At 43.6% G+C, this 16,365-nt stretch overlaps 1 protein-coding gene across 1 annotated transcript in view; it reads right to left on the bottom strand.

Moving 5' to 3' along the window:
* Positions 1-8,714: 8,714 nt before the first annotated feature.
* The window catches only part of LOC104522169 (thrombospondin-4), a 35,459-nt gene continuing 27,808 nt past the window's right edge, over positions 8,715-16,365 (bottom strand). Inside the window, 7 exon segments of the mRNA XM_010164390.2 lie at positions 8,715-8,939; positions 10,909-11,048; positions 13,177-13,349; positions 13,882-14,078; positions 14,178-14,226; positions 15,859-16,037; positions 16,304-16,365. The exon segment at positions 16,304-16,365 is cut by the window's right edge and continues 20 nt beyond it. Of these exon segments, the coding sequence (XP_010162692.2) occupies positions 8,878-8,939; positions 10,909-11,048; positions 13,177-13,349; positions 13,882-14,078; positions 14,178-14,226; positions 15,859-16,037; positions 16,304-16,365 (862 nt within the window). The 3' untranslated portion in view covers positions 8,715-8,877.

The following is a 16,365-nucleotide window of genomic DNA, read 5'->3' as shown; positions in this document are numbered from 1 at the left end:
ACAAAACAGGAAGACACAAATGTAACAGCAGCTGCCTTAGTGGAAATGTCTGACTTGACAATATGAAACTCTACCCTGTCACTTTTATTTGCTTTAAGCAGTTGATTTGGTAGTAGAACAACAGCTCAGATGCCCTAAATGCTGAATAAGGTTGAACCCACTGTGGTTGTCTACATTCCAGTGGGATGAATTTATTACTTAGGCTAGTCCCAGAAGTTTTTTCTTTTTTTTTTTTTTTCTCTCTCTCTCTATATATACATACAATGTGAAATATGCAGGACATAAATAAATCAACTGATTTAGCAGTTCTTTTTTTAAAAAAAATATAATTGAGCCTTAAATCTTTACCCAATGCTTTCTGCAAAACAAAGAAAAGCACAACATAGAAGCCAATGAGATGGCCAAAATAGATGGCTAATGCACACCTGGTGAGTAATCCTAATGCAACAGATCTCAGTTCTGCTCTTGTTTTCATTACCATTTTTAGCTGCCTTGTTGCTATGGTATCCTAGGGTTTCTGTCCTGCTTGGAGCTTGCGAGAGGTGCAGTCTTCCCAATCCCATGCAGTCTTACCTCAAACAAAATCTACAGGTCTGCAGTCCTGTATACTTATGCCACCTACCCTAGTGATTAGGAGCCTCAAAATAGATCTATCATGGGATCTGAGGGAAGGAGGAGTCTGTCCAGAGGTGATTCTCCTGCCGATCTTGTTTGCACCTAGCAGAAAAAAAAACAAACAAAAAAACAGTTGAAACTTAGCTTTGACATTGACTTAGAAAAGCAACAAATGACTCTGGAGAGGGAGGCAGGTTTTTTTTCTTTCCTTTTACTTCTGCTGCGAGGTTCTGATTTCGCCAAGAGCCCTGCTAGCATGGGGCTTGTCAGTTTGTCTGCCTGCATTTGGAGGGCAGCCACACAGATACTTCTGCAGCAGAAAAAGGCCTTTATTCATGCAGTTTAGAAGCCTTTATCTGTCCCATCTTTAAGATAAGACCTTATGGGCTGTGCAGTGATGACTAACAGTTGTCCCACCTAACTCATAGCAGGTATTGTGACAGACAATCTTGATTGGTGCTAGAGCTGTGAGCTGCAGCTGAGATAGTCCAGCCTCTTGCTCCTCCCTTGGCAAATGCTGTTCCCTAAAGTATAGAGGCTTGCAGGAGTTGCCTTCTAGTGCCATGTGCATTGTACTATCAGAAACCAAGCATGGCTTTTTTTTTTTTTTAAATTAGCATTGTTTTTTATAACAGAACAATCTGGGCAAGGAGCTGTACAGAAGAAGGCATGCACTGTGTCAGGTTATAAGGAAGGCAATGGTAACTGTTCTCTGGTTGTGATAGCAGGCATCCCAGTCACAAACGTGGATGATCTTAATACATTATCTTAGCCAGTGGATGTTCTTGTTTACAAAGACACTTATTTTATGTAGGCAGTATCTGCCTGCATAAGGACTTCCTGCACCTCCTTTGTGCTCTTTTTTTTATAGTTTGTATTTAAGGAAATAGGTTTTGCACAGAGGAAACGGGTTGTAAGAGGAAAGTCCACAGTGAGGCATGAGTCCATTCTTCTTACACAGCATTTGCCTCACTGAGTTGCTCTTTCATCCTTCCCTTCCACCAGCTATTGACCTTAAGCATCTAGATGTGCAGGTATATGTAGGGTGGGAATGAGGCAGTGCTTCTGAACACACTTTGTGGGAAAAGACCCCAGAAATAACTTTGAGGACTCGTGTGTCCATGCTGTGGCCCCAGATCCAGCTATGGATCTCCAGGCCCTTCTAAGGAATCAGTTACTTTTGGCACCCAAGTGTGCAAAGCCTCAAGTTCCTCAGTAAGGCACAGCTTCCTGCTGGCCAGGCAAATGTTACAGCCTTCATGTTGCTGTAAAATCTGTACTGTGAACTTCCATGTGCAACTACTTAATAAAATCCTCAGCTAGGGTCGAGGATTCAAATGCCCAGTTCATAGGTTCCAAACAGTTCATGCAAATGGGCTTTAAAAATCTATTTATGAAGTGCCTTCATATCTACTGCTGTGATAGCTAATAATTCAGGTGGCACTGGAACTGGAAAACCTGAACTGAGCCTGTGACTGGACGATGCTGCCTTGTACGTTACACTGGTTTGTACAAGACAGTCAGACCCATGGTGCATGTGGAAGACCAAATAATCTGTGCTTGACAAACCTCTGGGGTTGAGACTGATTCAGACATTACTGTGCAGTGGAAGATGAACTGGGAAAACACACAAATAGCCTGATGCTTTTGTAAATAAATTACTTGTTGCTCACATTTACATTTAAACTGTAAACAGTTAACGTTCTCTCCCCATACCTGAAAGTGCAGGTAACTGCTTTGCTTGAGAAGGTTAGCTGTGTGGTGCCTACCCTGCCTTGTGCCACAATTGTTCATTGCATTTGTTCCAGACATGAGTGAGTGGTGCAGCATTTCTGGCTCCTAGCATTTTGGGGCTGATTGAAGTGAGGAAGCTGTTGCTACAAAGAGAGAGGAAGACCAGAGAACATGTCCTGTACTAAGTTTCCTCTAGTTAAACATGAATTTAAACTAGGGCTGTCGTTTAATGGACTCTTGGAGGAACAGACTATGTTGGCAGAAGTTACTCCTGCTGGGAAGATGAAACAATTTTATTGGCATTTTCCTCCTTTTTTCAGTTTGCTATGGTAAGTAAGGTTATTTGGAGCCACACTGCTGAGACTGGAACAATTGGAGGGTTTTTTCATGAAGGCAACTGAGAGCCCCAGTCGTGGCTGGTTCTTGTTTGAGGTAAAATCAGTGGGATGGACTCGGAGAGCAAGTCTCGGAATCCAAATAGCTGGACTAACAAATGAGACCATAGAACCTTATGAAGAATGTCGGGAAAGCAGATGGATATGCTTGTTTGTTCTTTACCACCTAGTTCCTCAAAGCATGCAGGCAGCCCTTGCAGCTGTATGCCAAGTGAGGAACTCCACGGTGATCACACATCAGAGTTGTAACATGTTTGTGATACTCTTAGCTGTGTACTTCACGCATTTCCATGAGGTTCAAAAAGCTTGTACTTGCCCATCTAATTCAGTAAATCGTGACTGGGTTGGGTCAGTCTGGTCTGAAACGGGTAATTCAGTTTTGCTAATGTATGCATTAGCATTAGTCCCGAGAGAGGGCTTATCCCCTCACAGAATCATAAACACTGCATGTCTATTTATTTATTTATTTGTGTGTGTGTGTTTTAGCACCTTTTTACAAATCTAGAAGCGCTTTGAGTTTATAAGCTATGCACGTATAACTGCTTTATCAGCCACTGGTGCAGCCATTTCTGGGCTAGAACATTGCTATTCATTAAGTAACCATTGCACTTGTGAAAAGCTGGTTTTTAACAGGTCTTGGATTTTGACTAATGCATCAGGAAAATTTGGGAACTCAAGATAGTACTGCTTGAACTTTGGCTAGCAGCCTGCAGTATCATGGGTATCTCTGAACACATCGGTAACGGAATAATCCACTGACTGCATTTAAAACATGCTATAAAGAGGTTATGCTATAAACTGTTACGCTTTTCTCCTGAATAAGTTGATGAAGCAAAATACCATGAGACTGTACCTGTGTGGCTAGATGGGTGAAATTATCTGCAGCTAAAATGTTGCTCTTATCTTTCCTTCTGGGCTTTAGAAGCAATGTCTTTTGCTTGCAGGCTGTATCTCCTCATTCTATTTGCCTTTTTCTCCTTGGCTTTGTTTTTTAAAGGTGGTGTAAACTTGCTTCACTCCCATTCTGCTTCTCGTCAAGTAGGATGTCTTTGATGCTAGAAATGGGCAAAGACTTCTTTGCTAGGTCTTGTTGATCCTTTCCTTTTTATAACAAGACAACCTGCAGTGTTGAAACAAAGTCAAGGGTCATAGTTTATTATATGGATCAGTTTTCCTCTGTGAAAACTGTTTCTTTGTTTTCTGAAGTGGCCTACAAGTTCTTGTGGGAGGAAAACACATAATCAGCACCATGATATTTTACTTTGTGTTTTCAATTTTGTAAACAGTAGTTTGAACTGAGTGTTTCACGTGACTGTACAAGGGAATGCTAGGGGTCAAGTGCTTAGAAAGCTTTGGCTTTTTGTACTCATAACAGGATACATAGCTTGGGAACTGGTATGCCTGCATTTTCAACATCCTGATGGCAGAATGCCCAGGTGCCCCAGGATGGGGATGCAGACACACTGTGCAGGGTTTGAAGTAGAAACTTTGGGAGGCTGGCATGATGGCTTTTTTCTAATGCCCAAAGAAACTCCGTAGGTTTCAAGTAGGCCCTAAATCCGATTTTGTTTTACTTTAGATTTTTTTTTTCTCAAACCTGATTTCAGCTCATTCCACATCTATTCGATAATGTTATTTTTTAAAAGTTGGAATTTACTTCAGAGACAAGCCACATTGGCTTACCCCGTTTGCCAGTCTCCCGTGGGTCCCAGTGCAGTATCATACAGCCGTTTGCACAGACCTCTTCAGAGCCACAGTCATCAGCTTTGAAACCACTCCAGCAGCTTAAAGCTTCCAGGGCTTTTGCTCACCAGAGCTGCGGGGTGCAGCCCTGCAGCTGCACTTTTGCCAAAGCAGCCTAAGTGCGAAGCCAAGAAGAATTGTGGAAAGCTGTGAGGAAATAATGTCTCATTACTCATACTGTAGCTTTATTTTTCTCTTACCAGTACATCTCCAGGTGCTTAGGTGTCGTTGGACATCCTTTCAAAGTTAAAGTGGGGAGAATTAACTTTCAGAGAAAATTGGTCAGCTTGTCATATACAAGCTGAGAAAATATTTACTAGGAGCTTATGGATTCCCTGGCTGCTTTTTGTTTACCACTAATGAGTGGTGTTCAGTCTCATATATGCCGTGTTTGAAAACTGGATGCGAAGTAGTCAAAATGTAAACACTTTTTCTTAATAGTGAGGGGATTTTTTAATTAGTCTTTTTCAAGGTTCTTTATATCTCAAAGGAACTTTTTGGTGTGTATGTGGTTTTATTTTATTAAGCTGTAGCCCAGTGAAGTGGAAGTTTGATAGTTTATTTAACATTTTTTGTGAGTGTTGTGATCTGTAGTAACTGTAACACTTTGACATTTAAGGATTGGTAAAGATTTCAGAACTGTAAGATCTTAATTTTAAAATAGTCAACAGCTTTGCCTTTTTAAAACATGTTTATGGTTTTTATGGACACTTCCTTTTGTATAATGAGTGAATGTATTGTTATAGATTTCATCTTTAATGGACCAATAAAGTTTTTCTTACATTTGAAATGAATTGTTGTGATATGTAAAAGTCAAAAAGTCAACTCATTCTTGGAGAAACTGTAAAAATATATAAATATATGAGCTAAGCAGTTACTGAGCCAGTAGAAGTAAATTGGTTGATCTTTTTTGTTCACTACATTTGGATATTGGCCTATGGAATATTACATGGCTTTGCTGTCCATGTTATTTTTGTATTCCTCCAGATCATGACCTCCAAAGATGGCAGGTTGCACAGATTTGTTTGTGGCATCTGCACTGTACAATACAGCTATCTGAGATGTGTCAGATACCTCTGACAGTGCAAACAAAATATTTTCCAGGCTAAGTATAGCACGGAAGCCCATGCAGTTCTTTGAAACAGGGATCTCTGACTTTTTTTCCCTCCTTTGCCCAGAGGGTGGGTTGCGCAGCTGCTGCGTTTGACGCCTAGATCTGCACCAGAAAAATGCTGTGTCTTCAGGGATCCTGGTCCCTTGCTTCTCACCTTCTCTGTCTGGGCTGTTGTGGAGTCCTGTTTCAGCATGTCCCTGCTGCAGCCTGCTTGCTGGTACTGGTTGCACGCCTGCCGTAGAGCTGACCAGGCCCACACCAGGACACAGGTTCCTTGTGGTTACGGGGAACTGCTGACCAAGTGTCAAAGGTTCAAAGGGTGGCTGCTGTTCTCCGTGCAGCCCTGCTGCACAAGAGACTTCTGGTGCACGTAGCTGGAAGGCTGTGTGTTTTGACTGAGGTGCAAGGCATAGAGCAGGTCCTGAGTGATGCTGAGGGTCTGCTAGAACCTATTGCCTTTGCTCAGCAGCTGCCCCCCAGTCTGCCCACCCCTGCCTTCTGCCCATGGTGCAGCATCCTGGCAGGATGTTCCCTTCTGGTGTTTCAAACAGGAGCTGGTCTTTAGGTAACAGAAGCATTCGAAGTGTGTTTTTAACATGCCAGAAAGGGTTAACCTTCTTTGAGAAGTTAGGCCCTGGTGCAGGAGCCCCAGGACTCTGAACTCCAAAGCAGTTGCAGCTGCTGCTCTAGCTGAGTGCAGCCCTGCTGTGCAGCGGGTGGGGGCAAGAGAGAAAGACACATTCGGTTTTAAAGATGTGGGATTGGAGCCTCTTTGCTTGCCAGAGGCCTCACATGAAGCTCTTTCTGCATTGCACAACAGTCCAGGAAGAGGTGGTGGTGCAAGAGGAGCTTGTTCAAACAGTTACACGCAGGGACTGCACAGTCTCTGATGGGAATGTGAGGGGCAGGAGATTTCCCAAGCCTGGACTATGACCTTGAGGCAAATCTTTGCAACAGCTGGACTTTGCTTTCCTGAACTTGCAGGCTAACCAGCAGTTGGTGTGTCATCATAACAGACATAGTGGGCTCCAGCATCCCATTGTAAGGTCCCAACAACACCTTCTGAAACAAAAGTTCTGTGACTGGTTTCTGTGGCTACCAGTTGAGGAAACCAGTATGTTTTCTGTTGGGGGGAGGTTAGAAGCTCACAGCTTCATACAATTACCTTTGACATCATGAAAGCCAGAGTCTGTATCTCATCTTCCAGCCTCCAGTGGCCAACGGCCACAGACTGGAAGAGAGCCTGGAAATGGGCAAGCTCAAAGGTGTCAAAATTGGTGTGGCAAGTGTCCAGGGCACTCCCAGCCTCTGCAGCAGGAGCAGAGCCTCCGGCTACAGGCAGGAAGGCTGGCAGGGGTTCGGAGGCTGGCTGTGGTGTCCGTGTGCCTTCTGATGGAGCTGATCTGTGCTCTTGTGCTCTGACCAGCACGTGCTGCCAGCAGGTCGGGAGGCCAGGTCTGTTGCATTCACTGTGAGGAGACCACTTGTGGAACATATATGGACTGCAGGCCCCGGCAGAGGTGCACCCATGGTGTGTGTGAGCATAGTACAAGTAGCTGCCTTCTGCCTAGATTGCACCCAAGCTCTTCAGAGAGGATTTCTGCCTGGAGAAGGGGCTCCATCCAGGGAAATGCAAATGCATGATAAGGATAATGTAAATTTGCTTTATGGTCTGTGTGCTCATTCATAAATGAATGATACTGCAGTTACAGCCTAGAAAAATGGGGGGGTTTTTCTCATCTTTTAAGCAGAATTTGACAATACCTTCTGTTTTGCTCCAAACAGTCCTCTGTCAAAGAGCTGGTGAGTGAAATTGGGGTTTGGTGATGCTGAGGGGAAAGGAGGACTGAAAATGGGGCACCTTTCATGATGAAGTGCCGTGCCAGAGGAACGCTCCTGCCTTGTGCTCTTTGCTGTGGGACTCTGGTGTCCCTCATGGGACAGGTCCCAGGGCTGCGCTGCTCCCAGAACCTTTGGCAATGGTGGACAAGCCCACAGTGAAAACTTCTTGTAGCCCAAGCCTTTGATAGCACCATAAAACTTAAAGGTATTTGTATTGTACTGAGAACTTGGTGTTTTGTTGGGTTTTGTTTGTTTTGATACTCTCACCTGATACTTAGCTCAGCATTTCCCCTCTATTCTTGTGCTGGGAAAAAGCCATGGCTGTTCATTTTCTCAGGGCTACTTCTGATTTTTATACTGTCACTGTATTCCCCTTCTGTGTATTTCCTCCCTCCCCCCAGGCTGAAGTACTGTTTCCCATTGTCCTTTTTAAAGTCATTATGTTACAAGCTGCGGTATCCTTCAGCTGTCCTGGAAGTTTGTCCTCCCTTCCTTTCCTAGCTCCATTTTGAAAACGAATGTAGCAGAAATGCACACAGTATCCAATGCCTTTCTGTACTTTGAATTATAGCATGTATTGTGATATGATTTTTGGGTGGGCTTTTTGTTTTCAGTCCCTTCGTAATGGTTCCTAACACTTAATGCAGTGTTTTGGAATTTTATTTTCGTAAGATTGCAGTACTTGCTGAAAGAGCTCAGCTCTGAGAGGGGACAGCAGGTCAAAGACTGGCTTTGTCTGTATCAAAGTTATGATTATTTCCTCTATATCGGCAATTCTGCATTTGTCTCCCGTAATTCTTTTTTGTCTTAGTCACATGCAAGTCATAAGATGCGACTACAACACCCTGCAGTCAGCTTTTTTGCTTTTACAGGCTGTGATAGTGTTACTCAGTTTTCAGGGAGTGGAAGGGCAGGGAGGTCTAATAAGAGCTCTTATAGGAGGTCTGCCAAAGGTAACTAAGCCTCCAAAGGAGTTAAACTGCTCTAAAGGAGATAAAACTTTTTCCTAGCTGGATTGGAAAGGAACTAAGCACCCCTTACCTTGGCCAGACAGCTCCCAACCACTTCATGCCCAGATGCAACCTGTTGTTTGTGACACATTCCAGATGATAGACAAAATTGCACTTTTTTCCCCACCCTGTTTAATACTGAATCTGAAATGGCAATAGATTTCAGACTTTTCCTGAGAATGTTTCAAGCAAGTGTCACTCTGTTCCATGCTGCTCCCTAGCTTTTAGAGCAGAACTGAAAACAAGTGAAGCCCCAGTCTATTTTGTCTCCTTTTTATTTTCACTTTTATACAAAAAAAAAAGTCTGACATAGTCACATCAACGAGAACAAGCTGCAGTGTGCACTCTTACACAACAGTCATATAAGGATTTAAAGTATATTGTTTTATTGTTTGCAATAGCAATGTTAGTTTGCTTTTTCTTCTTAAATATCCCCAACTCCAAATTGCTGAGCTTGAAATTCTTGAAAGTCATCTGGGATGGTGTCTGAAAACAGGAAAACATGCAAAAGTTCAGTCTCTTCTGGCAAAATCAAGGAGCACATAAATTAATAAATTACCTACCTACTCTTTTTTTTTTTTTCCCAGTAACATGTCTTCTCTTTTGTTTACACATTAAGTATGAACAGGGCATGCATTCAGTTTTAACCGTACACTGAAAAGCACAGAGAGGCTAAGAGGACAGTGCCAGTCCATAAGGGAGTACTATCAATCTTAAAATTACATTTCCACCTGAAAACTTTGTGGCTTCCACTTGTATACTTTTATTAATAAATGCTGACCAGAAAGGCAGAAAAAGTGGTTGTCTTGCTCTGCACCCCAGACGCATTTGTAGTGTCAGTGTCTCTATTTCTCATGTATCCTAATCCATCTTCTCTGTGATGGTTTCCCACGGATGGAAACATTAACCCATGGACCAACAGCAACTGGTAAAACAACTTCAGAATTGGCAAACGGAGCTGGAGGTGGGTCAATGTCATGAAGAGTAACTACAGTTCTGTTTGAAGCATTGAGTTTGCAGTTGCCTTTGCCAGATCCCAGAACATTTTATCTGGAGAGCCACAGAGCTAGCCATAGAGCTACAGCTGCAGCCAAAGATGGAGCCACAGCAATGATGCTCAACCGTGTGACCTCAACTTTACTCTCATTAGTTCCACCCCAACGCAGGACAGGTAACTCTAAACTCAAAAAAGGAAGTAACTGTAAATACAGTGTATGTTAAAAAAAGGGGTAAGTCTTTTGCTTTTACTTGATAACTTTTTTTTGAACCTTAAAAATTCTTTTTAAGCTTTTTCTGCAAATATATAAACTTGTCTGAAATGAAAGCAGGGATATTCGTGGACTCGGAGACATCTTTGAGTGGGTTTCAGTGACTTACTGCAGAACCTGCAGCAAAGCCATTGCTGCCCACTGCCAGGAAAGTATCTGCTTCAGTGGCAGCTTCGAAACATGGTTTCTGGGAAACCATATACTGTTTGAGACTCTTATCAAGTAATTTTTAATTGTAAGCAGGAGTCTAGGAGTTGTTCTGTTTAACCATAACCTCCAAGCACCAGCCTAGGTGTCTTGAGTGCCCAGGAACAATGAGTCCATCACAGGCACAAGCCACAGAGCCAGAGTCTAGCCTTGCAGCAGCTGTGTCCACTGGAGATCTGAGCTGGGGTTTTTGGATCCACAGAAAGTAGACAAGGGAACTATTCCAGTGCAGCTGGTAACATATTTTCCTAAGGCTACCTTGGTCAGGTAGGGGCTGATGCTGAGAGGAGGGGGGGACAGTCCCTCCAACCCCATTTCAAGCTATCTATCTGAACTGCTGCCAGGGCAGAAATACCCTAACACAATCAACTTCTGTGTGAGTGACCAAGATTTGAATTACTTCATATAGTAGGAGATCAGGGCTAAGCTGTGAGGCTCGTTACCCCAAGAGGAGCGAGCCAGCATGCTCCCAGAGAGTTTGAGAAGGATTCCTCCATGGGAGGAAGGGCATCTTACGATCTTGTCCTCCCGCAGACAGGAGCAACAAGCAAGTACACAAGTGACAGTGATGCCTGGTGACCGATCCCACTGGCTCTCCAGATTTATTTCACCTTGTATTCAGAGCTTGAGGCATCCTACGTACATGATGGCCTCAGTATATTGTGCATGTACAACACTCACGGTTGGCTGGTTGGTTTTAAATAATGTTTCTAATTCTCTGATGACAGCTATACTACTGAGTTGGCACAACCTCTGCAGCAGAGTGACTGCGCTGGGAGGAACGGTTGTGAGGTGTTAGTTCCCGTCTGGCTGGTCTGCAGTGTGCTGTGGGTGTCAGGGGAGGCGTTTCACAGCTGCGAATAACTTGCAAGTGAAAAGCAAAAGAAAGGATGCAAAATGGCTTAACCCAGCAGCCACATTACTGGTTCTTCGTGGTCACTTGCTAGTTGTTAGCTAAAATAAGGTAACAGCAGTATTACCATTGCAGCGATATTTCAGGTTGGACCAAATAATGTTTTCCTGAGAGAAGCAGAAAACTCCAAGCCGTCCTCCACGCATCGTGGTGTCTATAGTTACACCAGAGTCTGCCACTAGGTCAGAGCCTTCATAAAATCTTGCCCTTAATAAAAGCAAACAGAAGCTCTGTTAGGTCTTTTCCAAGGCTGCAACATTCATAAAAGTGATTTCGTTATCTGTAGAGAGTCCAGCCTTGGGCATGCTGTCCTCCCATCTAGCCCAGGGGAGAAAAAAGCAGTTAAAAGATAGCTCCTCTGTAGGCTGGGAGCTGGAGCACACTGGCAAGAGCTGGGTGGGAGGGTGTTCTGGTAGTGGTTGTTTTTTTACTCATCCTAAAAAAGCCTTTGAATGATTTTTCCTTTTGTCACTCAGGCTGTGAGCTTTAACTGTTGAAAATTTCCACAGTCAATAGTTATAGGAGAAAGGGAAAAACAGATTAGATCAGTGGAACAAGGCCAGATGGATATTGTCTCCTACAGTTTGAAGTTAGATTTTTAAATTTTTTTCTTTTAAATAGGCAAAGTTTCAAACAAACCATTTGGAATCTTAACCTTGACTGTGAAATTTCTTTTAAAATCTGAAGATGATTAGTTACAGGAACAGTTTTGATGATCTTGCATCTTGTTGTTAGAAAACCAATCAGCAAATTCCCCAATAGCTCTGGGAACAGCAGCGCCCTGTACTGAGCAGGACCACGCTGGAGCCAGCTGAGCTTTGGCAGCCCTGTCTGCACCAAGTCCTCAGACCCTGGGTTACTGGGTAAACAACTTAGAGCATGATGAACCTGGAGGGCTCTGTTCTAGATGAGGACACTGCTGGTCTGACATGCAAGAAAATAGTGAGTAGGGAAGGGAAAGAAAGTTCCTGTGTCTTTTCATAAAATAAGAACAAAACAAACCAATTCCTGTTATGTTCCTGAGTTTATTTCTTGATTTGCTGAGGCAGTTCAAGTGTATCTGTACAATGAATAGAACTTGTTGTCTTTCAAATTTCCATGGGACAGTCTGGCTCAAGTGCCTTTTTCCTAGACTTCCTTGAAGCCTCAGACAACCTTTGCTAGACACATTATGGTCTGTGGCATCTGGCCTAAACAGACCACAGCGAGATGTGGACAGAGAGCTGGCAGAGGTTCGCTTTAGGCCTGGCTGCTTTTAGTTTTTGAAGGATTTTGTGACAATGACTTTGCTACCTTTCCCAGTTGCAGGGGGGCTGGCTAGAAACACTGCAACCACAGGCAGATGTTTGCTCATGAAGCAGCTACACAAACAAACTTCTTGGTCTAAACAAAAGTTGCCACCCAAGATCTATTCACTGCTGTCCTGTGGCTGGGACAAGTAATTGACAGTATAAATGTTTTTAAGCCATTTCAGCATAAAGTCAAACATGCACACTCCAATTACTGCTGAAGATGATGCTCTCCACCAGGAAAGTGGAATAATTATACCATCAAGTTACTGAATCTCAGCTGCGGGGGGGTGAACAACCGACTGACTGGTATTTCTGTTGTATTATAAGGTTGCAAAACCTGAGCTGATGATGCCAGAACAGTTTAATTTTTTTGCGTTTTAACATCAACCTTGATCTACAAGTACAATTACTGCTGATCTGGCTGTTGCAGAGTGAAACATTTCCTCCTGAATGGTGGCATTTTTAAAAAATAACTTTTTTTTTCTTTTTTTAACAAATAACAGGGTAAGAATAGATAACATGCATTACATAGCTTTGACAAACTTTCTGACTATATGCTATGTAATCTCAAATCTATCATGTCAGGATAATTACTGATCTTACTTAGGATCACGAGTGTTAGGTGGACAACTTTTATTAATTCTTTTATCCCAGGATATGTAAATGAACTATCACATTTCCAACAAAAATATTCTAAATTATCAAAATTAAAGAATTTTGATATGCATTGGTTTTCGGATCAGTGGCCAGCACTAGCTTGGAAAACAAGGTATTAAAGCCAGAAAAGGGAGTACTAGGGTAGGGCAGAGTTAAGACAGCCAGATAGTAAACTTCAGTTACAACCAAGCTTAGCCTGGAATTGTCTTTCTTAGGGAGAGAATTGCAGGCTGAATTTCAAAAGTTGAGCCTCTTGTAAGGCTTAATTAGTGCAAAGCCCAAACATACTGCAGATTCTCAGAACACCATTTGAATTAGGTGTTGAGAAACAACAGTTTAAGCAGACATCTATCTCTACACACCTTATCTATCCTTTCCTCTCTTACCTGATGTACCCGATCTGGGGTCTGTGCTGCAAGAACCAGCGGTAGGAGACTTTGTCTTTCCACCCTACATTTCGGGGGTCCTTCCACAGCAGCCTGACCTGATCACTGGTGTCCCCCGTGTGCCAGAGGGAGTTGCGGAGGTGCTCACCAGGGCCTGTTGTGGATTTCACAGCCTGCAGAAATACAATTTTCCAATGCTGACCACAGAGGCAAGTCACTTTCAGGAGCTCTAAGTCTGCTTGTAGCAGGGAGCAGATCTGCTGAAGCACCCTCCCTCCTGCTCTCAAGCTCCTAACTTCTCTTGCATAACCACAGCCAATGCTTGCATGGAAAAGCAGCTGAGTACCTGGCCCGAGGAGAGGGAGGCAGTTTGACCAATGACAGTCAGAGCATGAGAGCAGAGACTAAACACTCCAGCTGATGAGCAGGGGCAAGACTGGAGATTAAGTTCCTTAAACAATGGTGCTGTTGAAAGGGCCGCGTGGCAGCCACCCCACTTACTTAGCAGTTCTGACACCTGTTGCAGGCAGGGAACAGCAGTCGGGCAGCACAGCCGACACACACTGCGGTCGCTTGGCCAATGCACCACATGATGGCTTAGCCTGTGGCAGGCAGATGGCAGGGTGGCATGGCCAACACAAGGCAGAATGGCATAGCCAGGCTGTGGTGACCACTGTGTCCTCAGCTAGGAGCCACAACCAGTACCTTTAGCTGAATGCCGGGCTCTGCAACAGCTCTGAAGGGAGTTGCTTGCCAGTATGTCTGTTCAGTCTGTTTCCACATTACCACATAAAAGCTAGAGCTGTCTTGATAACCAAAAATAAAGCCAGCATAGTCGTCATCTGTCACCGTGTTCACATGAAAAGTGCCCTCAAAGTCAACGCCGTTAAAAGCTGTGTAACCTGAGGATACACGCAGGTTAAAAACCAGTTGCAGAAAATGTGTTCACATGCTGTAAGTTTTCTGCTTGTAAAACTGGAATCTCAGAAGAGGGTACATACCAACAGCAAGGCCAGGATCACTGTTCATAGTCTGCACAATTTCCATGCCCTGTAAGAGTGAATTCAGGGGGGTTAGCGTGCATGACGAGCTGGGTTGGCTAAGCATGGCAGCCTCTTCTGGCATCCTGCTAGCACCTCCTCTGTCTCCTCCATTTGCTCACAACATGCCTGTAACACTTGTAGCTCTGAATTAAAATGAGAGCTATAATAAAATACTAACGTTTCAGCTGTTTGTATGCCCCAGGTCAGGAATTTTCTTTTCCCATTGCAGAATTGGCCATACTAGTACTCTGATACTTTCTTTCCCTTCCCCAGCCTTCTGGAAATCACTGAACCTGGCCAGAATTGGAGATGTCATGGAGGCAGAAGGAGAGCTGGGGGTAGGGGGCATAGGGGGGGTGGGCTGGGTGGGAAGAGAGCTTTTCCTAGACTTAGCTCATAGTTTGATCACAGAGTTTGAGATTAAACTGATTGCCAGGACTGGGTTAAGGAACGTGTATACGTCTCAGCTGGTTTGGGAGAGGGACTTCGGCAATGGGAATAAATTGCACATTTCATGTGACTCAGAACACATTAGCCTCCTGAAGGCTAAAATTTGTTAGTGTAACAGTTATTGGACTCCATCTAGGAGTAAATGCTCTGCTATACAGCAAATCAGCCTTTCAAATTCTGGGAAGGATTAATGAAACTGTTTGCTGCAGAAATATTTCAATATGGTGACACAAAAGTCTTGTGTTTGCCTTCCTGGCAGCCGTGAAATCCACCTAGAACAAGCTGACCAATCTGTCATTATTTTAGATTATTAGGAGCATCAAGCTTCAAGCTATTATATACTAAAAGAAAATGTAAGCAAAGTCAGTATTAAAATTTATATATATGCCTTTTCTCATTAAGTATAATACTCTTTAAGTTTTCTTGCTTGCATGCATACATGGCAAACAAAATCTTAAAGCGCACACTGTTTAAAAATTATGTATAGGAGAAAGTGGAATTTTCTACTAAGCTGAGTCCCCTTTCACAATATAACCAGCCCATTGTCTTTAGCCTGTGCAAGTCCAGTTACTCTGTGTAAACTATACAGGCCTTACTAACCACTATGACCTTGAAAAGGACCTAAAAGACTGATAATCCTGCCCTAGAAGGCTCCTAAAGCTGGTTAATTGCCCGAGAAGGATAAAGGCAGCAAGTATCTGCAGTAACCAAGGGAAAGGTAAATGCAGCAGGGGAGATCTCAATCACTGACTCAATTAGAGACTGAAGAGACTTACCCCCCCCCCATATTAGAGCATGCAATGTGCAATTTTGGTGTACTGTACTCTTAAAAGGTAAGCGAGAGACGTTTGAGCCAATCATAAAGTACAATAGTAATGCATATGCATAGTGGGTGGAACAGGCTCATCAATTATGTATACATGTGTGAAGTTTTGCACACTTGGTGTGCTGGCTTTGTGGTGATACACCCCTAGCACCCAGCACTGAATAAAGCAATATGTCCTCTCTAAACGGTTACAATTTTGGGAGTCTCAGGTAACAAAAGTTCCTTCATTATAAATCCTGTAAAACAGTCAACCAAGCAACAGCTTCCACTTTTCACTCGTTTGCCAGAGGTCCAGCAATTACAGAGACAGTTTTACTGTGGTTTTCAAATTATCTTTCTCAGAAAGACCAGATGTATTTTTACCTGGTTCAGAACCACCCAGTTGGGATCAATCTGTGCATCCCCCTCTGGATCCAGCACCACTGTCTGATAGGCCCTGAAGTCTGTCAAGGTGATCTCTGCGTTCTCAGGGCACACATCAATCTGATCAATCACTGTATCCTGGTCAAAGTCAGACTCGCAGATATCCCCAACTCCATCACCTGAATGCATCGGAGAAGAAAAAGCAGATTTATGGTGTAGCAAATCGCCACATCTGTCTGAGCCACTGGATCAGGGTGTCCAAGAAGCAGAAGGAGTCTCAGCTCCAATGGCCACAGTGCCCAGGAAGGGGACCTGAGGACCTCTGCCTTGGCCAAAGGCCCCTGTGTATTGGGGTCCCTCCTGGGACAAGCGTGTTTGATACTGGTGCACATTTGTAATGCCTGGGTGCCTAAGCACCAAAATGGTTCCTGAAGACATGTCTTACCATTATCATCTTCCTGTCCTGGGTTGGGGACCAGCCTGCAGTTGTCAGGGCCTGGGGGCAAG

The sequence above is a fragment of the Antrostomus carolinensis genome, unplaced genomic scaffold (genome assembly GCF_000700745.2).
Source record: "Antrostomus carolinensis isolate BGI_N321 unplaced genomic scaffold, ASM70074v2 scaffold4653, whole genome shotgun sequence".
NCBI lineage: Eukaryota > Metazoa > Chordata > Aves > Caprimulgiformes > Caprimulgidae > Antrostomus > Antrostomus carolinensis.
This window is presented reverse-complemented; position numbering and strand designations above follow the sequence as displayed.